A 24222-nucleotide genomic window follows, 5' to 3' on the forward strand; every position below is an offset into this window, starting at 1 on the left:
AATAATAATAATAATATTGATGTGATTGCGATTGTCACAAATGAGGATGAAGATGAATCTCTAGATCATTTTTTTTTTTTTTTGCTGTGTCTTTTAAAATGGTCCTGATTAGAACTGGAGCAGAGAGATTATTGGTGTAGGGAATTAAAGGGTTTAGTGAACAGCAAAGCTTGGCTGATTGTGTGCAGTCGCGCACTGGCTATTTGGATGGAATGGTTAGCGGGACTGTCTGTATGGCTGTGACTGAAAGGTGATATTAAACAGCTTCCGTCAGTCATATGGCTTGCTTCTATCACTTCTAATAGGCTACCAGAATCGTGGTGGATTTCTCATTTCCTGCGTATCGAGCTATTTAGCTGGAGTGCCACTGGTCATTAGTAGTCAGTTTTAATTTGATTTCCCTCCTGTTCAAAACACAATTAGACTTTAGTGCTAAATTATACTTTAGAGCATTGGTTGTTTTTTCGTGCTGAAAATATTTAATCAATAAAGACCGTGAAGCACTGCCACATATTTATATTCATAACCATATTACGCCTGAAACCAATCGCTTATATTCATGCCTGTACTCCTGTATTGTGTGTGGTACGGGTGTAATAATGATGCTACACAATGCTGAGCATGATGGCAAAAGTGGGTTGCAGCTGCACCTTTGAAAAAGATACAGAGTTCAGAGGGCTGAGATGGGGGAAGGGAAATGTCTACAAGCCAACAATGTCCCAGTCCCTGCACGCAAAGTCACCTGCCGGTGTTGGGTACACCTGACTTGACAATTTGCATTTGTACTTCAAAGTTCCATTTTTATGTAATCTGAAAAAACCTCACTTAAGTTCTTCCTGCAAACTCTGTAGAGGATTGGAGGGAATGGTTGTCCCTGCTGTGCTGGCAGGCTATGTTGAATGACTGAGATATTGGAAATATGAATTTCTGTTTAAACTTGCTATTTTAAGTTTTTCAAGTTGCCTATAAAAATGTTTTTAAACTTTAAGCAGCTCTGAAGCAACAAAATGTGACAACTTTACAAGGACCTGAATGTTTTTGTAAAGATGGATGTAAGCAATGGGCTATATTGTATGAGAATTTGACATTATTTCTGTACCAATGCAATAGCTGAGAGATAAAGATTTTAGCTAGACATTTTCATTCTCAAATATATGGCACAATTATTTCACAGATGTAATTTGTGGCTAGGTGACATTTTCTTGGTTGATTTTGGGGTATGCTTGGGATCATTGTCTTGCTCTAAGGTCTATTTGCGACCATGTGTGAGCTCTCTGGCAGAGGGAGGCGGGTTTTTGCACGAAATGTCCTGATACTTGCTGGAGTTCATGATTCCGTTGACTTTACCAAGAGCCACAGGATGGGTAGAGGGAGCTTTATGTAGAAAGGCAAACTGAAAACAGAGGTGTGAATATTTGTGACACTTAGGCCTACTTTTCTTTTTTTGGTTGATGCCATCAAATCATTATTGAAGTTAAATATTTTCCATATGTTTGAGAATTAAAATATTGCTCAGTACTTGTATTATTCATTTTATAGTCTTATTACTCATCTTGATTAGTAATTTTTGAGATACGGTTAATTTAATTTGGGTTATTTTGTATACATTGGCTTCCCTTCAGAGTTTTTACATCTGCAATCTTTCTTTTTCAGAGCTCAAAACATGAATATTATCTCTTAATTTAAAACCCTTGGTCTGGAATGACTTAGCCTAAATGAAGCAATAAACTGTCATATTCACTTGTAGCAGACTTCATTAAAAGAATGAGGAAATGTGCCATCTTTACTGAAGGCCAAACATTATGATTTATATTTTAGCTCCATTTAGCAAAGAAACCTGTTACAAAATCATGAATAAAAGCTGACACACAGCACAGCTGCTTAGTTTTAATTTAAAGCTTTCCACTGTAAATCAACTTTGATCTGTCAAAGTTTCATCTTAGATGAGAGTGAAGCTGGGAGAAGATAAATAACTTGTTCTTCTGTGTGTCCTTCATACAAATATATCACCAAAAATGGTCCTTTCTGCATAAACTGCAGACTAAATTCACTGATTTTTTTGAAATTTGTTTGAATAATTAGTAATAATTAGTTTGTCATTGCCTGTACTTGGGACAGATGTGTGTATTGCTTATGCTTAGTTATTTATATGATGTAATTGTCATTACATAATTAAGCGTATGCTGCCAGGTAGCTATATATATCTGTGGTGGGGTGTCAATATCAATCTCAGGGATATTGTTAAAATAACATTTTGCTGGCTGTGGAGGATGCTTTGAAACATTAATGCATTTCTTCATGATTGTGGTGTTGAATGTTGTTATGATCCAGTATTAGGCATAACGATAATTTAATTTCTGCGTGGTACAGTTGTGTATAATCCATAGGCCTATTTCTGTGTAAAGCAACATGTTGTACTGGAGGAGGTCCATATAATGTCAGCAGTGCCCAGAATAGGTCGGAGATTATGCAAGGGATAGAATGCAGCCCTTCCTTTTTGGAAATGCCGATACCCACTCGCAATTAATGGTGACATTGTGACCAGTGAATGAATGGAGCCTTTTGATTGGACGATATAAAACGGGACTGCACTGTCTCAGAAGACGAATGAGAATGGATCCTGGTCCTCACAGCAATCCATCAGATGGGTTTAGAGAGTGCTGCCTTCGCTGCTGCTGTTTCAGTACTAGGGGTCGGTGATAAATTGTAACTAGAATTATCTCATTTTGTGAGCACAATGATTATCATTGTCACCAGATGGTGTATCATCTTTTTTTTTCCTGTAGTCATTACTTGTGCAGTAGCGGAGCACCGCACTTCAGAGGCTACCTGAAATGAAATGCTGAAATGCATTTGCCGACCTAAATCTAGACAAAGTCTATATGGGTACAAAAAAAAACAGTGTACAAAAGGTACAAAATTGATGTAGTGTAAAAAAGATATATGAATAACCAAGAGTGACATTAGACACATCTTTGAAATCAAGACCAAAAATGATTCATAGTGAAGTCAACAAAACTGTGACATCTCCCTCAAAAACTTTAGGGCATGGTGCCAAATTCAGAGAAGTTATTGTACAGCTGCATTTTTACAACTTGAATGAAAGTGGGTCTTCTATTTGTGTTCTAAAACAGGTGTGTTGGCAGAGCTGGCTGCTGTGCGGCGGGAATACAGCGGAGAAAGATGAGGAAGAGCAGAAGTGTGCTGACTGTGTCTCCCAATGATGTGAGTACAGCAAACAGGGAGATTGGGTGCACTCCCTGTTCCTCCAAAACCACCTCACTTACACAGGCTATCAAAGCTGGTGTTGAGGTACAGACATTAGAAATAAAAAGCAAAATGCCTTAATCATAGCCCTGTGCTCAATGGACTCATCTCTCAAAAGGACAACTGCCAATAGAAACATCACTAATTGGCGAAGCATCACTGTACAAGTGCCATGGCTGTTTCTGCCTTGCGTCAGCTTCTCAGGTTGTAATGGGTTTCTGAATGCTCCTCTGTCAACCCCACCATCTCCTTCAACTTCCTGTGTGCTTCACGGTCTCCTCCCCACCACCTCCTTCAACTCCCTGTGTGCTTCACGGTCTCCTCCCCACCATCTTCCTCAGCTTCCTGTAAGACTCTGGGCTTTACTTTCCAGCCAGCGCATGGCGTGTTGTGAGCAGTCGCACTGGCAAGGTGGTATTTTCTCCATATATTTTGGCACACCTGAGCGGTATGTTAATTTTGTGACTCACCACGCGCCGCAGTGGGAGGGGAGCCGCTGCTGGGGGTGCGTCAGTCAATATTGCATGGCGCAGTGCAATTTTGGCAGCACATCGGGATTTTCGAGTCTACCCAGTCTGTCATTTGCATTGTTTGCCACCCGTCTAAGGCGTATGGCACAGGCCATCGTCGAGTGGTTTGCTAATATTGGGGCTTTCCACATGCATTTTTCACCTTCTATTCAAGAGGCAATCAGTGGTTTTTGTGGATCATATGCTGTCCAGTTTGACTTTGATATAAATCCCAGAAGCAGGAAGAGAGTCACACAGGAAGCTGAGGGGGATGGCGGGGCTGCGTGACACTCTCTCAACCCCATCATCTCCCACAGCCTCCTAAATTCTTTGTCTCTCTCCGCCCCCCTGCTCTTTCAGCCTCTGGCTCATCTCTGTCCACACAGCTGCACTCAGGTCCCAATCTGCTCTCTGTTTCATAGCATCGCATCCATCACCCACGAGCAGAACAGCTCTCAGGCCTGCCTACTCACCGGTTCCCACAAAGGCCCATCATCACAGCTCTTAACCGGGGCCTGAAACGGTTCGGCAGGAGCCGGAAAGCCCACCGAATGCGTGGCGCCGAGAGTGATTTGCCGTTTCTGCCTCGTCTCTCTTCAGTCGTCTGAGGGCTGCGTCTCCGTCGCCTCTGAGAGACAATCAGAGCTGATGCTGTGGGTGTCTCCTGACACAGCCCCGGAATTAGTCAGAGAGACAGAGCAAGGGCACGCTCCTGCTCTCAAACCTCCCCCTCATATTCTATACCCTGCGCATGTCTGAGCCTGCCACCTGGGTCAGCACAGCGCGCTCACGTTATGCATTATTCACCCTTAGCCGGATTGATAAATAAAACGCGGGGAGGCAAATGCAAAAAAAAGAAGTATTGCAGTCAGCCCAAAAAAACAAAATTGACTGTGGTAAAAGAGGCTTTGAGGGATTACTGGAGTGCGCGGGCAGCGAGCAGTCTGAATTGGGGACAACAGGAATTAAGGGAACGGGGGGCATTATTATCTGATTGGGTCTAAGTGGAGCAGGAGTGTACGGCAGCCGGTCAGAGACGGGCGTGATTAAATAAAGTCCCGCTGCCCCACGTAGGCTGTGCAGGATGATGGCCTATTACCCATTCAGCTCATGTCCGGGGGTCTGCTCTGCGCCGGCGAGCTAAACGCAGAGCGCTCGCAATTTAAATCCAATTCACAGAGAGGAAATCAGGGGACTCGGGTCCCCACGAGACAGCCTTCTTCTTTTTTATCTGGCTGCATCAGTGCTGGCTTGGCTGATGGAGATGGAATCATTACACGCACGCATGGCGCATGCTCTCTCCCCTCCATGTCCTCAGGTGACTCTTCGGTAAGGCGGATGTGTGTTACCAGGGCAGCACTGACACTTCTTATGTATGTCAGTTTGACTGCATATTTCTCCCCAAGATTGCATCTTGGCAACGTTTTTTTTCCCCCTCCACTCCTACAACAGCAGGTGGAAATATCCCTTGTGTAGTAAGCAGAAGGGGTTGAGGGCTTGTTCCTGTTTATTGGTTGTCGTTAGACCACAGCGCTCCATTCTCCCTCTTTTGAAATGTATGGTAATGCAGCCTGATGCAGTTGCCATAGTAACCACAACTCACTTATTTTGTTATGATTGGGCAGATGTGCACAAACCTCGAGGTCCCAAACCTGGGCCATCTTGAATAGATCTAGCAGCCCCCCCCCACCTTCCTGACCTTATGGCCCTAAACCTCATCTGTTTGCCCAAGGGGACTCTTGACCTGGGCGGCATGAAGGAATCATGGGAGATCCACCAGGAGGCACATTATTTAAAGCATGCATCACATGCATTTCACAGGGACCTTAATAGTTCAGCTAAACCTCAGAGCAATTGGCAGAATTGTGAGTCGGAATTATTCAGGGATTACTGCGAAAAGGATTTTTCATGTGGTGTCATGCTAGGTTTTTTTGCAGGGACATCACCTGGATAATCCCTGATGCTGGTAGATTACACGCCGCTGTGCTGACTGCACACAGAATCCCATTATTCTTTAGTTATTTAAATTGAGGAAGTTGCACGTCGCGGACCCTTGGCATACCGCTTCCTCAATTCTCTCGTGGCGGTCGGCACAGCTGCGCTCTCGGACGTGCTTTCGCACAGGACGTTCCTCTGCAAGCAGATAGATCGGCTGTATGAACTCACTGTTGTTTACACGGTTTGAATTATGTTGAATCAGTCTTTTTCGTGGCAATTGCATGAAAAGCCAGATTCGATCATGCATTTAGCCTTCACACTCCCGTCTTCCAGCACTATTAGATCAGTCGGATAGTAACATCATTTGATGTTTGTTCTGATTGTCTACACTCGTTCTAAATCACTGTTTGTGACTTTCTTCTTCTGGACTGACTTGATTGTTATTGGATAAGTAATCAATAAATGATAAATGTTAAAAGCCGGTATAAAGTGGATTAAAACTGTATTTTATTTGGTGATTAGAAAGAGGCCTGGCCGTGACATAGCCACAGGTGCAAATTGAAGAGTGAGCCGCTCCTGTGTTCAATTAGGTCTGAAGGTTGCATTCATCACTCTGCTGCCTGGGCGTATAAATCAGATAAATGAGATTTGCAGATGGAACCGGGCTGTAAAGAGACTGACAGTGCAGGGAAGCTGTACCGATGAAGCGTCTCCATTGTATGAATGGACTGCGCTGTTTCTCCCAGCAGTGAACCCTGGACAGAGCCGTGCATCTGCAGCTTCCTGTACATATGGCAAATACAGCAGCGGAGAAAAGGCTGAAAAGGCTTTGTTTCTGCCTTCAAGGATGAGTGCGCACTCTCACACACGCAAATGCACAGACACACACACACACCCACCCACACACACACACACACACACACGCATACACACCTTAATTTCCTGCCTCCTTGTTCCATTACTCACAAGGTAGTCAGCCCCTCAGTCTCTCCTCCAGACAAAGCCGGGGATAAACGGATGTTGATTGGAAAGAGCTGCTGTGAGACGGTTCTCTTTGAATTGTTTTGTGTTCTTGGGTGTGCATGAAGAAGTGCCCTGATTCAAAAGGCCTTAATGAGGCTCTGATTCCCTACAGGGCCTCAGTGCTGGAGGTAGTGATTAGCAGCAGGTGCATGGAAGCCAGTCCCCAGGCCCTGTCACAGGGACTCCTGAATGTCATGGGGGTTCCTCGGGATGTTTTTTGCTTCAGTCAGAACTCCAAGAGCCGCGTTATGACTTTGACATTTGAAATTTTATTTGTGGAAGGTGAAGTTTCATTAAAGGTAGTGCATAGAAAACACTACTCTGGCTTTGAATGGGGTCAAAGTGGAGAGGTGTTCATTGTAAGGTGGGGTCCTTATCTTTGTAAATGAAAATTAGTAGGTTGACGGCAAACAAAACTCCAAGACACTCAACCTCCTGTGAAAAGGGCTAAAAGGCCTTTATTATTTGGACTGTCATCATTTAAAAAAAGCACACCAGCGTGTGTCAGCAGCATATACATTAATCAGAGTACATGATTTTAATGATGACATACCAAATAATATAGGCTTTGTCGGACATCTAATTCATCATTTGGCCATTCGGGCCATAGGAAATTTCAGAGAAATTTCATACTCATAGAATTATGTACCAAAAATTTGTTAACCCCTTCTGTTCCGTCCCCTTTTCTAAACACAACCCTTGTTTTCTGTTTTTGGTCTTGATTCCATTTAGAGTCATAAATACTTTTAAATGTTTCTGAAATAAAGTAAGAGAAGCTCAAACAGAGTGGAATTGGAAGTTTTTTCTCACCTAAAAGATGATTGTTTTATGCATGCAGATGCTTGTGGGTGTCCCTGGTGGCTTTAGAGACACAATGGAGCCTCAGCCACAATGATGTACGAATCCTGGTTCAAGTCTGATGACAATACCACCAGAAATTGAATTTTCAGCATTGGCCATTTGGAGACTCCAAAAGGACACTTGGTAACCAAATAATGTTATGGCTGTTTAGAGGTGAGAACAAATGAAATCAAAGAAATATTATTTAAATGTTGGATAAGCAAGGTGTAGCTCGGTATTCAGAGTGCCGGACATTAAACGAGGATGTCAGCTGCTGGATTCAGAAAATAAACAGATTTTACTTAATCCACACTTTTCTGATATCTTTTTACATTTTTTCCCTGGAGATTCCATGCCTTGGAGTTTTGTACTGAATTTCAGTGGTTTCCTTGGTTAACACATATGTAACGTGCAGTATGTTCTGCTCTCTCACAGCGACTGTCTCCTCTCTGTCAAACTGATAGAGCTGCTCAAATTATTTTTTTAAATGCAGCTTGGAAGTAAATCTCTACAACGGTCCCATGGTCATACATGTACTGTAATTCCTGTGCTTTTTTAGAGTTAATATTGAGCTTAACTTAACTCCAGGCAACTGAAACATCTTCTGTCTGCTAGGCAGGGTGCAGGCTTGCATGTGTGTCTTCCAAAATGTGTGGCCAGCCCCGTATATTTTTGGCGTGAAATCGGCAGCAGAGCCGAGCCATTAGTAGGTGGGAGTACCGTGCAACTGGGGCTGCTGCCGCAGGCAGCGCGCACAAGCCTGAATGGGGATGAGGGCGAGGCAGGGGACACCCTTCAGATGAAAACTCTCCCCCTCTGGGCTACCCTCGCCCCACGGGGCCCCTCTCCCACTGCGAGCACTGGCACGCTCAGGAATATACCTGTACAGTAGCACATCAGGGGGCACATCAGGTAAACCTGCCTCCCCGGGTCTTCACTCCAGGTAACACGTTCTGATGGAAACGCTGCTGAAAATCACATTATGCCAGCAGTAAAATGGACTCGGCTGAACCCGTGCTCTGCTGAACGAGGAGTCGTGCAGTTGCGATGCAGTGGGAAGTACTGTAGCTCAGTGCTCTTCCTTTGGGTGGGGGTGGGCGGCCAAAATGCACTAATGGATTAAGGTGTGTTTCGCATTATGGCTTTTACGGGTGAATGCCTTATGGGGAGCATACCAGCAGAAGCTAATGATGAGGAATTAATTTAATATCGGTGCTATCGGAGAGGAAGCTCTCTGCGCTGTTCCCCAGGCCTGGGCCTTACCTGGCCTGCCTGGAAGTTTGACTGGGAGAGAACTGTGTCTCTGCCCAGTCTTTGGGGCGCAGCCGAGCTCATCAGCAAGGCTCTGTGACCCGACAGGTCCGCCCTGCAGAGTCATTTAGGGGAGTTACAGAAGGCACACTGTGGCTTTCCCCCTCAGAACATTTTCCCAGGTACAAGGGCCATGAGGTGTCTATTGTATCCTCTGCTATACTGTACATACCACAGACTCTGGGGTCATGTTATAAAATGGATCATACAGGCGTTTATTAACTGAGCCCCATTTATTTTAAAGTGTAATTTCAATAAAGGTCATATCGGACAGATGCTGGGATGCGGAAGCATTCACCAGGTGCTCCCACATCTGTCCATGTTCTACTTATAGCTCCTTTGCAGTGGGAGGAGAGATGTGTCTTGTAGCTAAATGATTTATAACGGTGCCTTTCTCTTTCTGTGCTGCATTACTTTATTGCCCTTAGGTCTTATATTGCTGTTATAGGAGCTATCATGGCACGTGACCTGTTTCAGTCTCCCACATACAGGTGCACCATGTGTGTATGTGGGGGGTGCTTGTGTGTGTGTGTGTGTGTGTGTGTGTGTGTGCATGCATGCATGTGTGTGCAGTTTTATCTTTATCTTGCCACCAGGCTGTATTGAGAGAAACAGCCCACACGTGTGCACACACGCTCCTCCAGTCCCACAGGATGGCTATATTCAGGAAGACCACGCTCTGCTTTCTCTCTTTCTCTTCTTTCACTGCTCTTTACTCACTTCTCCATCATTTCCACTGCACTGTTCTCCATCTTCTCCCCTGTTTTCCTCTGTCTGCTTTTCCCACAATCTGATCATCTCTCCCTCCCTCTGCTCACTTACTAATTATTTTCATGATCATAAAGGATATAATATTGGTAACTTATTTTTTATCATATATTAAATATGCAAAAATAGTAAAAATAGAAACACACAGTAAATATAAAACACTGTAACAATTAATGGACTGTCAGGAGTTATAATTATAATCTTGTTTATATTTTTGTCAATAATACTTTTGTTATTTATGTAGTGAGCAACAACAGGCTAACATCATGCATCATTTTGTAGCAATATGTGGCAACTTATGCAGCAACAACAATATTTGGCATCTTGTGTTCCAAAGGCTATGGCAAGCTGTATAGTGGGCTGCTATGTTCCTTGTGAACCCCAACCTCTCCTCCAGAACGGTTTTCCAGTTTTTGCTAATTTTATTGTAGTGTTTTCCATTTTTGACTTTTTACAGTGTAGGAGTAAGTGCATCACTGCCTCAACCTCTACTGTTTCACGGTGATCACAGTGGCTGTCCTCCTTTGAGTTTTAAAAGCTTTAAATTTGATTGTGTGTTGGGTAACTGATTGTAGATGCATACATAATTCTCATGTCACCTGCCATTTTCTCTTCATCTCCAGTTACACATTTGCATGATTGTGGCCGACTGCTGTGTGGCTTATGAACAGTGTGCGGTATTCTCCCCGTTGGCTGTTGTGCTTCTTGGGCAGTAATCACTGGCTCACCTTGAGCTTTGTGTGTTGCCTTGGAAAGGCGGAAGAACCCAATTGATTATCTCAGCAATGAAGGATGAACTCCTGGTTATTTGTCTTTTGAAAGGCTTCTTAGAAAAGCAACACCATACAGCCATTATTTTCTTTTCTGTTGAAAGTATCTTTCCCCCCTTTAAATGCAGTACATTTCCGAAGGCTTTAGAATTGCGTAATGTTGCTGTCATGCTTTCAAAGGGCATCTTCCATATTGTTTTTTGTTTGCTAATGATGCCACTGTTTACTGTATGATTCAATTTTCTGTGATTAGCCTCAAAATAAACCTACAGTTGGCATCATATTTCATCAACATTATAACAACTAAGACTATTACATTTTTATATTTTTCGTGTTCCCATCCAGGTCAGAAAGTTGAAGGCCACAATGATGCAGCTATCGCAGGATGTTAGCACAGATGATATATTGAACAAACAGATTCAGTTCAGGCCAATGGCCAATTGTTCCTGTTTATTTGAATGGGACATCACCCTAGTTTACGCAAAAAAGAGTTGCAGGTAATGGTGAGTGATATTTGTGCCTGCAATTGAGCCTATTGTAGGAAATCCTTTCTTGCTGATAAGCTATTCTGTATTTATAGCATATCATATCACATCATAAATAAATACGAATTCTGGTGGATTTCACATAAATATGTACAAAAATATGAACTAAAAAGATATGGAAGTAATTGTAATAGTCCTTGTTTTAATGATGTGTGTACTAACATATACAATGATAATATAGGCAGTACTGTACAAAGAATGACCTTGATGGAGGCATACTGTTTGCCAAAAATTTGGTTAATAAACACAACAAGGGGGAACCTGAGTGTGCAACTTTTTGATTTTTCAATGTAGGCAATACTGTCAGAAATATCATTAATAGCAATGCCTGAAAATTAAACTGAACATTTCCACAGTAAACAGCATCTCTCTTGAGTCTGAATAACATTGAAGAGCTGTCCTTGTCTCTTACAAGGTAAAGTACAAAATATTTGTTTCATTTGTGCAAAAGCTCTTGTGCTGACCTACCATTTGCGTTGAGTTCTGAAGGTGTAGCATGCCCTCTAGTGGACACTGTGAAGTGAGGAAGCATAAAAGGGATATTCCTTTCCAAAAATAAAAAAAGATCCATAAGATGAAACAAATACTATGGAATCCAAAGATAAAATTGTCTGCAGCTCAAAACTACATGTTTAAATCACCTTGCACTGCCATTTGTAATTTATATTGAATCTAATGATGCAGTGATTGTCCAAATAATCTACTTTGACCAGGAAATTTGCATCATAACTTCTGATTTCTTTGCTGAAAGTCACTTCACACACAATTCTGTCTCTAGTGTGTCTTCGCCTATGGATTATCTGTGTAGCCATCTATTATAAAGTGATCACTTTATAATGCTTGTTCATCAGTTTTTACAGTTGAGGGTAATCAGGAACCAGGATATCTGAGATTTTAAATATAGCCTTTATTTTTTTTTTATAGCCTTACAGTCTGGGACATGATGCACAAATGGCATGATCTTTCTCTCTTGATGCTAACTAGTTAACGCTGAGCAAATCATAGACACACGGTGGTTTGTTTTGATTGTAAACCTCATTCCCAGTTATAATCCAAATTTTCAAAGGTTCAGATTCAGTTCCTTGGGATTGCCTTTAAGAAGCTGCGTGAATTGCTGTGGCTACAGTATAAAACATCTTGAAAATGAATTATGGATGTGCCCAGTCATTATTATCCCATAATACTTTATCACTGGGTTAACTTAATATGGAATGATACTGTTGTGTGGGGCAAAGAGGTGAAATGAAGTCTGTACAGTGATTTTAAAGCAGGGAGAGTGTGTCTGAGAGTGCAGGTTTTTGACCATTGACTTCCTGTAACTCTGCAAGAAATGGAAAACTGCTTTCAAAAGTGATGCCATGTTTTGCGTTCTGTCTCTGGTACAGTGGATGGGGTGCAGTCATGTAACACTGCTCCTCTCCCCCCGCAGGACAGCAAGGATTCTCCAGACTGCGAGTCCTTCACCTCCCCCACCTGCACGCTGGGCGTGGACCTGCGCAGGGGACGCAGGCGTTTCTCTGGAAACCTGCAGCTGCCCCCGCTGTCGTGGAGACAGGCGGAGAGGTCGTGCACCCCCGATGAAGAGAGCATCCCCCGGCCCACCACTCTGCCCTTCATCACGCCTCGCATAGACATCACGCCCGTTGACCCCGACTGGTGAGTTCCGCCAGTCCCTTTTCATTTCGAGGCGAGTACAACAGAGCCAAGTACCCTGCGAGGCTATGAGGTGGTGTTTCATAATGTGCGCGTGGAGATAAGTACTGACAGTTACAGGCTGTGAGCGCTGCTGGGAGACCAGTTATCTCGCTGAAGGGCAATTATGACAGTTGGCTTTTAAAGGGAAATAAAAAAATATTGTTTCAACTTTAGTATGGCCAGGAGTGTGAATATGTCAGCATTAGAGTGTGAAGGTAGGGAAAATGTTGTGAGAAGGTAAGACGAAATTGGCAAGGCTAGGGAGAGAGGGTGAAGAGAAGGCTCGGAAAGGTAATGGGACATTGTAGGGACATTTGGCCACATGGTGAGCTCTGGATGTCTGCACCTTCATGTAGGGTAGATGGAGGTTTGGGAGGGGGTGTTATTGGGGAAGTAAGGATTAAGTAAAGTATGTTTAATTTTTGAATCCAGCAGTTTTAACAGCTAACACCCTTGTTTAATGTTGTCTGAGTGTATCAACGGTTAAAACCCCTCACTTAACCAACATGTAAAATATTTTTTAAAATTTTATTTATTAATTTTCGAAGATATCATTTAACAGTTAAATCACCAAATTTGTTGAGCAACCAGCAACCTGTTGGGTCAACCTTTATCAAAATGTACAACTCACAACAAGATTAAAATAATTGATTAATAGTTGCAAAATTGTTCAGCATCTAATCTAAAGCCAAATGTTAAACTACCTTAAAGAAAACAATGAATGTTACTGACATAGACAAGTTACAGCCACAAAAGAAATTAATGAAAGAAAATGCCAAACCCCAGATTGTCTCTCCCAAGTGAATCTCGAGTATGCACCAATGCCAAAGTTCATAAACTAACGGACAGCAGAATATTCCAAAAGACGAGGAAAGAAATGTAGAATGCCAGACCTAGTTTTGGAACTCAGATTCCAACTTACTGCTCCTTCCAACTAAAAGAAAGGCTCACCTTTTATATACAGTAATGGAAAAAAGGGGCACATGCATACTTAATTAATGAGTACTGATTTCTCCAATTTTATATATTTTATTATTGGTTCAGGTCAATCTAAAATACAACACATCTTTTTAAGGTTATATGGAAATTAACCCTCTCTCCTGGTGAGCATTATGGTGACATTATGGGGAAAAGCTGTTCTTTTCAAGTAGAGGGTGGAGGATCAGAGGTCATGGGTGGGCAGGAGGGAGGGTGGTTGTGTGGAATGTGGGAGGGTAAAATATGCGAAGTGAAACTTTTTGGATGGCTGGTTACTTTCTTAGTACGACATGGTAGCATTCGCCAAGACAATTTCAATTTATGTTGAATTGTGGTATATCAAGTTTAAGCTCTTCTGGATAAATGTTGTGAATTGCAGTTAACCCTTTAAAACCCACATTTGAAACCTAGGGCAAGTATCACCTTGTCTTAAATAAATGCCAATATCTCCAAAAATATATACTGTATAGACATGGTTCAAAGCTTAAATAAAGCACACAGTTGTACCCAAATGATCAAATTTCCTGATCCTGCATGAGTCTCACTCAGTAAGCATACAGGAAGTATTTATTCTGAAAAAATAAACAGAATCATTCCCACCCAAAAATCATTGTTTTCTTTATTCTGTAGTGATTACACATTGCTCTGATACTGGGTAAAACCAGATTTATTTTTCCAGTTGTACCCCAGGATGTCTACAGTGCAATATTTGGAAAAAGGTTTGGAGTCGATTGAACAAAGCAGTAAAAGTACCAAACCTCTCCAAATTGGAACATTGTGAATATATTTTTTTCCTTAATTCCATCAAGGGTGGTACCCTGTGGAACCACACGCACCACATTCCCTCTTTTTGGCTAAGCCCTGTTTTTCAGTCAAAAGGGGTCCTTTTGTGGTGCTGCTGTGCACAAAACCTATTCATAATGATTGCTTTTCACACACTAACAATGAAACCACCTGCTGTGCCCTCTGACCTACTAACTGTCAGAGAAAGGGGAGGGTGGGGGAACCAGCTGTAAGTAGCATTGTAATTTGCACATAGAAATAGCCACTGTGTGAAATGAGGCAGAGCCTCAGGATCTATCAAAGACTGTGACAGGAATTTTTACAAACAGGTGCTGATGCTTGAAGCACAATATCTACTAAATATACTACTGCTATAACAACAAAAATAACAACTAAAACAAATAATAATCATAATTGGCCAACCTGTTCATAGAACCACTAGTTAGTAAAGCTTTCAAGGGAATTGAAGTGAAGTGTGAAGTGAGGCAGTTCATGTCTTTCACCATGTCTATCACACGCAGGTGAGCACACAGATACACACACACACACACACACACACACATACACCTTCATCAACAGTAACTCAGCTGATTGGTCTGTCGTCTCACCTTAGACCTCTCCGGTATGGTAAAACCTGCCAGGAGTTGGCTCCCACTGGCATAGCTACTGTGGTCATAAAGGGATGGACAGCAACAATACTCAGGTAGGCTGTGGCGTTTAAACAATGCTCAATTGGTACTAAGGGGCCCAAAGTGTGCCAAGAAAGTATCCCCCACACCATTACACCACCACCAACAACCTGAACCGTTGATACAAGGCAGGATGGATCCATGCTTTCATGTTGTTTACGCCAAATTCTGACCCTACCATCTGAATGTTGCAGCAGAAATTGAGACTCATCAGACCAGGCAATGTTTCTCCAATCTTCTATTGTCCAATATTGGTGAGCCCATGGCAATTGTAGCCTCAGTTTCCTGTTCTTAGCTGACAGGAGTGGCACCCGGTGTGGTCTTCTGCTGCTGTAGCCCATCTGCTTCAAGGTTCGACTCTTACTGTTGCCTTTCTATCAGCTTGAACCAGTCTGGCCATTCTCCTCTGACCTCTGCCATCAACGAGGCATTTTCGCCCAGAGAACTGCCGCTCACTGGATATTTTCTCTTTTTCGGACCATTCTCTGTAAACCCTAGAGATGGTTGTGCGTGAAAATCCCAGTAGATCTGAAGTTTCTGAAATACTTGAACCAGCCCGTCTGGCACCAACAACCATGTCACGTTCAAAGTCATTTAAATCAACTTTCTTCCCCATTCTGATGCTTGATTTGAACTTCAGCAGATCATCTTGACCCTGTCTACATGCCTAAATACATTGGGTTGCTGCCACGTGATTGGATGATTAGATATTTGCGTTAACGAGCAGTTGAACAGGTGTACCTAATAAAGTGGCCGGTGAGTGTATATATTCTATGCTCTTTTAGTACATGCACTAGCACTAATCTAGCATTAATAAATAGATAAGTAAAAAGTGTCTATTTTGCCCTGCTGTTGGCCACGGATCCAGAACAGGCCATAATCACAAAAATAAAATAGCATTGTGAGCCTACATCCTGGAAGATGACTGAAATACTGATAGAAATTAAATTGTATAACATTGGAACAGAACTAATAGTAACATATTTAAATAGCTAATACTGGATAAACCTTTTAGACTCTGAAGCCATGAAGAGAATCCAAGCTGTCTCCATATGTGGCTGCTTCTACTGAGTCAAGCTCTCTAGTCCAGAGTGATGGTTACAAGTTGTTGGTTACACAATATAATATCTCAACAATCATTTCAGCTTAAAGGAAGCCATAAACTACTGGGTAAAATTGCAGAAATGATCTTGAAGAATACGAGGCTGTTAGGTGACTGCAGTATACAACAGGGCATCCAGCCCGGGCTAGAGTTATGATGGGTAGATCCTAGAGAGGGTCGATTTTTCCAGGTCGGATATTGCTTTCAAATGATTTACTCAGGACTGCAGTGTCTGATTGGAATAATTTCTTCACTGTTTGTAAGGTAAGGAGTTGCTTATTTATAAAGATGCCACTTTTCACATTTGAAATTGTATTTACTCATACAGAAATTCTAAATTTCACATGCTCCAGAAAAGGCACTCAGCTCAATGGAAATAATGTATTGACTTTTCCTAGCCTATGCACAGAGTGGATTCATTTGTTTAGGCTCAGGGTAGTTTGTTTTATGTAAATCCCAGTAGAGAAGGATTATCGGCTGTTTGTCTTGTTTTTTTGTATTATAAAATATCATAATCTTCAACCTGGGGTGTGAGTTGTCAATTTCTGCCCTCCTTTGGGAGCGGGGGACTGCCTTGTTATTTCTTTTGTTATCTCTTGTGGTTTTAAAGATCGAGACAGGGTTTTTTTGCATCAACTGTAAGAGTGAAGAGTCTAAGCTTTACAACGGTTTACAGGTTATAGTGCTGCACCCTGAATCGATTACTGATTAAAGCAGTAACTTAAGACAATTGTTTTTTTGTCCCTGGTGTCCAATTTTATGGCCATCGGGCTTTAAGGGTTTACTGAGAACTGTTGATAAACGGTGTGAGTGACCGGAAGACGTCACCATTGGGACAAAAGTGGACTGTACCTTTTGGTTTCCTGTCATTATACCTTCGTGTAAAGATACCTTTCATCTGTTTCAGCAGTGTCACTGAATATTTCTGTCTCAGTAGGCTGTCAATATACAAGAAGCCACCCAGTGACATATCATGTGCTGTTACTGGTCTAAAGAATATTAATAGAATTATACAATATACTGTAAAATGGGAACATTTATGGATACTGCTTAATCAACTCTACAGGTATATGTCAGTAGCCATGAGCACTGCTGCTTGAATCAATGTATGTTGTGTGGAATTAATAGTAATGTAAAAGCCCATTGAGATTTTTCCAGTATCATAATGGGATGATCATTCATTACATCCAAAATACATGGCTTCATGGCGAGGCTGTATTGGCTTTGTACCGCAGGAGGACTAAAACCCAGTCACAGAAAGCATAGCTTCATTTTGAACCCTGTGATGAATCGGCTTGTTATTCCTGTTAACTTGCATGCCCTTTTGGGCAGTTGCATCTTAATGTAAATCCCAATGCTAAATGTGGGTTATCAGTGGTCGCGCTAGCCCATGGAATGCTACATCTTAGAAAAGCAGGACACCTCAAAATCTGCGTCTTATACTGCGTTTTTCACTTTCATTCTGATAAAAACAATTTTTTGCCATAATGTGCCAACTCACAATAATAAAACAAATGTCTATTGTTCATAATTTTATGACACCTGAAATAGCAAGATTAGAAGGATTAAATAGGAGACAAATAATGTTTTGTTGTTCTTATCAAAACAAATTTTGCCGTGCTGGCTAATAATAATATTTAAAAATGCTAGCAGCAATTTATGTATTAATTGACTTGTGTAGAGCAAACTAGCTAGAGTGTGACATCTCATTTTCAACTTTTTATTCTAATTAAGCGCTTTCTTTCTGAATCTCGCAATGCTACCAATGGCTATGTAAATATTATGATTAATAAACAACAGAAATGTCAGACACTGAAAAACGATTGGCTCAAAGAAACAGGAGCACAGTAGTTAATTTCTTGTGTTCCGAGTGTGGATAATTGCCCATTGTAATATTTTTTAAAAAGATGTTGGAATATGTGGAACACAGTGTATTTTTTTGCATTTTATCTTTTTTTTTTGTAAAAAATGCAGAATCCTGTGTTATTGCGACCACTGGTTATATGTTGTTCTGTGTGACTATACTGTACTTCAGTTTGACCTTTCGGTGGTTCAGTCAGGACCCTGTGTTCACTCTTCAGTGCACTGATGACTGCTGCAAGCTAACCCTAAAGAGCTGTGCGGTTGTGAGGAAGGTTAGTTGTTGGTGAAATGTCATTCAGAATTCTCCATTGTCAAGCACAATTGATTTGTGTCATAAAGTGACTTGATTTAATTCTTTGAATTGTAAAAATGTGCTCCAGCAGCAGATTCCTCCTGGAAAAGGCAGAAAGCTAATAAACTGGATCAACTGTGTGATACCCTCAGGTTCCACACCAAACAGGGTTTTTTATTGAACCTCATTCTTCAGTTATGTATATTTTTTTCCTCCCCATGCTCTGAACTTGGGATTGGTGCATTGCATATTCCCAGCTTTCGTCTCTGAACTATAATGGAAATTCCAGCTTTGAATGCTTTGTACAGATGCTAGCTTTGACTGTGGTGTAGCTGAAAGGCTGAGGACTGTCTTGAAAGGACAGGACAAAAACAAAGAGTCCATTTGCCGTTCGATGGACATGTTATGTTGCTTGTTGTCACTTTTGTTTGTTCAATCTCAATTAGCTTCTCAAAAGATGTGAGAAAGCACACGCACAGTATACTGAGTTACAGACACACGCAGTCTTTAAATCAGTGCAGCTGATTGTTCCATAATTAACCTAAATAGAAATTTTACTCACACTCACACACACACACACACACACACATGCACACACTCACACACACAAACAACAACAACAACAGGGGAAATTTTTAAATGTCAAATAAATATCTATGTACTGACCAAAAAAGCCCAACTTAAAGTCCTTCAATGGCATGGTTGGTGTGGCCGGTATGCCTGCCTGTGTCTGGAATTCTGCAAAGCACCGGTCTCTTTTTCCAGATGGGGGTGCTGCCGCTCTTGCAGCACCACTGGTTCCTGTGCTTATGCAGCTAAACTGTCCTCTTAGGGAAGCCATGGTTCAGTCTGAACAGGTGGGTCTTTTGACTGTGCTGGGACCTGAGCAGGGTTTCTGCTGGCTTTACTACATTGAGAAGCTCATTCCACCGCTGTGGGACCAGTACAGAGCGTACATGTGCCCGGAAAGAGCATGTAGGCCAAGGGAAAATCACTGGTCTGTTAAAGGATGCCAGTGTTTGTAAAAACAGGTAGTCACTGTGCATGCAGTTTGAGTGTTCAGCCGGCAGATGGTGATGTAAGCAGGAAGGAGCTATGAGATTGGTTTTGAATGAGCTCTTACTTTTCATAAAAACAAGGTCATGTTTGAAGGCGTTCATTTTACCATCTTGGTCTTGTGCACATGCATGACTCAAACATGAATTACTTTAAATTGCTTGTTTATAAAACATGATATTGAATAAAGGAAGCTGTATTTAATTGAAATATCCATCCAATATACATCACAAGTCCTTGATTGCATGAGCTTTTAAATTCAGAAATTCTGTAAGCACCGTGCTCTAAGTGCTTATTGAACATCCCTACAGTGTCCTCTCTTCCCTCAGCAGAATTATAGAGGACCTTGACTGGATCTGTGTTTACCCTGTCCTTGATGCGGTAGTTAACCGCATGTAGTGCAAAGCAGTACATTAATCCATCACACAAACATTAATTAAGTTTAATTGGCCGGTATTCAGATCTGCTGCAGTGAATGGCTTTGTAGAATTTTAGTCTGTACCAAATTCTTTGAATTCATGTCGCACACTCTCCTGTCATCCTCAGCTTTGTGCTTTTCCAAGAGTGTCACAGCGGTGTTTTTACTGGTGTGTGAAATGACCTACTGTCCCCAGACCGAAGAGCACTCTGACACTTGTTTTTTTTTCCCACTGATCTGACATTCAAGGACACCCATACACACATACCTGTCATTCTTTCACACATCCCTCTGTGTGTTACGTTTCATTTACTGTGGATGTGGAGGTACGCAATGGCTTACATTGAATTTGTTTTGTGCGCCCCACCACTACGTTCTGTGTTAAAACACCCTGTTATATTTCATGGACTGAGAGGCTGGGAGGTAGTTATTTTTGGAACACAATTATTTTCACGCCGACAGGAACCGCATTATGTTAAATTGAAGCTCCGTCGAGCATTGATTTAGATTTGTACTCCCATGGCTGCTCCTGGCGGCTTACGACGGGACGGCTGTGGAATGCAATTCAGCTCGGGTGCACACGAGGGGTTTTTTTTTTTTTTGCAGTAGATGTGATTTGGAGAGGAGCTTTTGTGGGTCTCATTGAAGCGCATCCCCATTTCCAGTGGAGGACAGTTGGGACCGTCTCCACCCCCCCTCCCCCCCGCTCCCAGCCTGACAGGGAATGGGATCCAGCTCAGCCCCCCCCCGTGTCATTGAGCTAATGCAATTCCGCGCTGTGGGAGTGCGCCTTGCATTGAGCTCATATCCACTGTTATGCAATTTCTCAGAGCAACTTATCGCTGTTTTTGGGGTCTAGGTCAGCGCAAGGTTCTTCCGCAGCACTTTTTACTCCATAAATGTACAAACCAGTAAGTGTTCAAATTCAGAGTTATTCAGTTTATTTCTTATTGAGATGCTTTTTCAATTTATTCTTTTACAAATGTACTGTAAAGTGAAGGAAAACCAGTAATTTCTGTGACGAATTTGATTTCAATATAGGAAAGAGCTGGTGAAAGAGTGTGCCTGGTGTGCAAACAATGCCTTTCAGCTGAATTGATGGGACAGGTGCAGAATGATCAGGGGGGTCAGTTTCTCCAGTGGCCCTGTGGATGTGGTAAACCATCAAACGGCTTGTGACGCTGGGAGATGCGTGCACTCGTAATGGTGGGTGGGGCTGAGATTCCTCCCCTCTTACCTAGCCTGGTCTTACTCTAATGTTCTCCGTGAGATCCTTAAGGCTAAAACATTCACACGCTCTAAATGTTGCTGTTATGAAGATTTGTTCAATGTCCGTTTCTGTAACTTACATTAATAGAATGTGTAGACTTAAGGTCTCGTGAGACCTTTCCCCACAAATTAAATCCAGGATATCAATGTTTGTAATCGGTTATTTTAGACTTACAGAATGTATATTGAATAGGGATGAAAATGAATTTGTTCCACATTCAGTTAAATGGCTAAATCAAGTTTAATTAGAGGTCAATGTCTTGTGGAACAGATAGATTACACTCCGCATGTGGCTGAGAGAGTTATTTCAGTATTGCATTTATATTGTCTGTTCTTGTTGTGTGAAAATTGATAGGTTGTTGAAGAGAAGTATTTTAATGAATAAAGTGGTGGTTGGGATTATAATTTTTGGTTTCATTCTGGATGTCGGACAAATGCTTAGAGTGGATTTTATAGGTTTTTTTTTATCAAGGCTTCATAATTATAAGAATACCTGCCTTATTGTGGAAAGTTGTCAATAACATTGTGGAATGAGCTTAGTTGTTTGAATGAACTGTTTAATTTAATTATATATCAGTGTTGCATGAAGGTTTTGTATTGTAGTTAATTTCAGACTGTAAAAACTGTTGTTTTTAAATCATAATTTTTTTCCCTCGTGGAAGAGAAAGACTTGTGATGAAAAACAAACTTTGTAAAATTGTCAATGAAGTTTATCATAGTAATAAATTAGGTTCTCATTTAAACTATGGGGTTAATTAGTGATTGTTTAAAAACTTGAAGTTAGTTTGTCATCATTTAATGTTGGGGTAAGTTAGGGAATGAATAACTGGAAAAAGAAAGAAAAAAAGGAACAGTAGGTTATAGTCATGTGACCAGAAAGCCTTTGTTTTACATCCAGACTAATTAGTCCATATGTCAAAACCCCTTACTGGGACCTTGTGACAGAGGCCACTTCCTATGTTGTGTTCAGAAATGGTGACTGACCCTGACAACAATCTCCCTTTGGGATCTTCAGCTTTCTGTCCATTTTTCCTGCTCCTGTAGATAGGCTGTTTCTGCAGTTTAACATACTGTGAATCTCCCTGTTGTCTATTTTTCTTTTCTTGTTTGTCCCATCGCTACATCTTTCAGTTTGACCAAAGCTCCTTTTCGCTTCCTAGCTGTTCTGCAGACTGCACTGCTCGCGCTCATGGCACAGGCAGAGTGCAGGCATTTGGTATGTACCATTCTCAGGAAATAGGTGGAAAATGTGCCATTAGTCATTTCTTTTGCATTTGGTATCACCCATGTGGGTTTCATTCTCAGTAAACAAATGGGATGTGTGCCATTGAGCATGTAGCGCATGCAGACTACAGGCTGACCAGAGGTACTGCTCTTCAATGAAGAAGCAAGGAGTACCCTGCTGACTATAAACACTCCCTCCCTGGGCATTACTGTGGGTGATTAAGCAGCACCCTGCAAGACCAACGCCCAAGTTTGTCTCGTAGATTCCAGACCGTTGGACATATGAGAACAAGTGCTTTATCCAGACCTGCCACTGGGCAGCTCCCACAAACTCACCAGCACAAGCTAAAAAAAAAAGTACTCCCATTTTTTATTCTGCTCTCTCTTATGAATGGACAGGCTGAGCCTAGATATTGCTTCCAAGGAAACCACATCTTCCTCCATTCCACTCATTCATCTGTGAGAAGCAGTTTATATAAGGCCTTCCATTACGCAATCCATCCTCGAGGCTCGGTCATGAAGTGGAGATCTGGCTCACAAGCAAAAAGAACGTCAAAAGAGCATGAAATACAAGCCAAATCGCCCCTCTGCATTAAAAGACAAACTCTCTATTCTCACCTTGTAGAAGACCATCTGCCAAGAAAAGCAAATGTATAAACTGCAAAAGTGGGAATGCTAGGTGTGAAATGGTTTCATCAAAACGAGGGGCAATCTACCCAGCATGTTTTAACACCTTAAAAGCGATATTGAAATTATAGTTGTGATCTCCCACAAAGAACGATGACATACCAATGTGTAAGTCTATAATTCTGTTTAAAACCAGCCCAAGAATTGCATGCATGTCCTTTAACATTGAAATCTGGATTGCAGTAGTTGAGTTACCACCTGCTGGCTGATTTCTAGCCTTGGTGTTTATGAATGACCAGTCTGTGTTATGAGCTGCAGCATTAACAAAAGCAAGGTTGGTATCACTGAATCTCCCTGACCAGGTATGCCATGTGCTGAGAGCATTGTGTGACAGGTTCCGTTTTTACCCATTCTCAGTAATTGTGTGAGGAATTTGCCACTGTTTGATGCATTTGGAGCATTGGCATGATCCATTTGGTGTTTCCCATTCTCAGTAATAGGGTGTGAATCGTACGGTACCATCGGCCGATAAGCTTGCAGGTTCGGCAGTGCCCACAGTCTGGTCTGTGCCCTGAGTCGGGTCTTCTCAATGTTACTGTGACAACTGCCAGATTGGCGTGGCTGCAATGCTGGCAGCGCTGCCTTTCCCTCCTCCTTGTCACCATGGTGAGAATCCCACTGAAGATTAGCACGATCTGCCCCTGCACAAGAAGCAATTGTCTACGTGACTAGAGCTGTGCTGGACACAGTCAGGAATAATCGATCCATTGTGTTCCTCTGATAGCTTGTGTAGTAAAATGTTGTTCTCCCACTGTGCCATGCTTGTTCTTTTTTTTTTTTTTTTTTTACTGTGTATGATGCAGTGCCACCTGTCACTCTTTGTTTTCTTTGTTTTGACATTAGCAAGGGAAATTATTGTGGCATTTGAAGGTAATATTTTCCTATGTAAATCTACCGATGCATGGGGGTATTGAATCAGAATGAACTTGTTATGGTGGAAGATATGGTGGAAGCGTTTGCTGCATGTGTGGTTCATTATCACATTGGCCGTTTCCATCTCCTGTTACTCGGTTTGAAAAAGCCGCCGTTCACCCGTGGAGACTAGCTCTTCGAATTTGTGTTGTGTATTTGTGGATTGTGATTACTTCATTGGCTTTGTGTGTTTGACCATATTTTGTTAAACTTTCGATTCTCGTCTAGCCCTGGTTCTGGTTTGTTTACAAATTGGATTTCACGTTTCACCATTGAATTGTTA

General features: G+C 41.8%; 1 protein-coding gene across 2 annotated transcripts in view; it reads left to right on the forward strand.

The window, feature by feature from the left end:
• pde4ba (phosphodiesterase 4B, cAMP-specific a) overlaps window positions 1-24222 on the forward strand; it is a 140186-nt gene that overhangs the window by 25158 nt on the left and 90806 nt on the right. For both annotated transcript variants that reach the window (XM_064331955.1, XM_064331956.1), the window contains exons 2-3: window positions 3135-3225; window positions 12401-12627. In XM_064331955.1, the coding sequence (XP_064188025.1) occupies window positions 3184-3225; window positions 12401-12627 (269 nt within the window). In that variant the 5' untranslated portion in view covers window positions 3135-3183. The remainder of the gene's footprint in view (window positions 1-3134; window positions 3226-12400; window positions 12628-24222) is intronic.

The sequence above is a fragment of the Anguilla rostrata genome, chromosome 4 (assembly GCF_018555375.3).
Source record: "Anguilla rostrata isolate EN2019 chromosome 4, ASM1855537v3, whole genome shotgun sequence".
Classification (NCBI taxonomy): domain Eukaryota; kingdom Metazoa; phylum Chordata; class Actinopteri; order Anguilliformes; family Anguillidae; genus Anguilla; species Anguilla rostrata.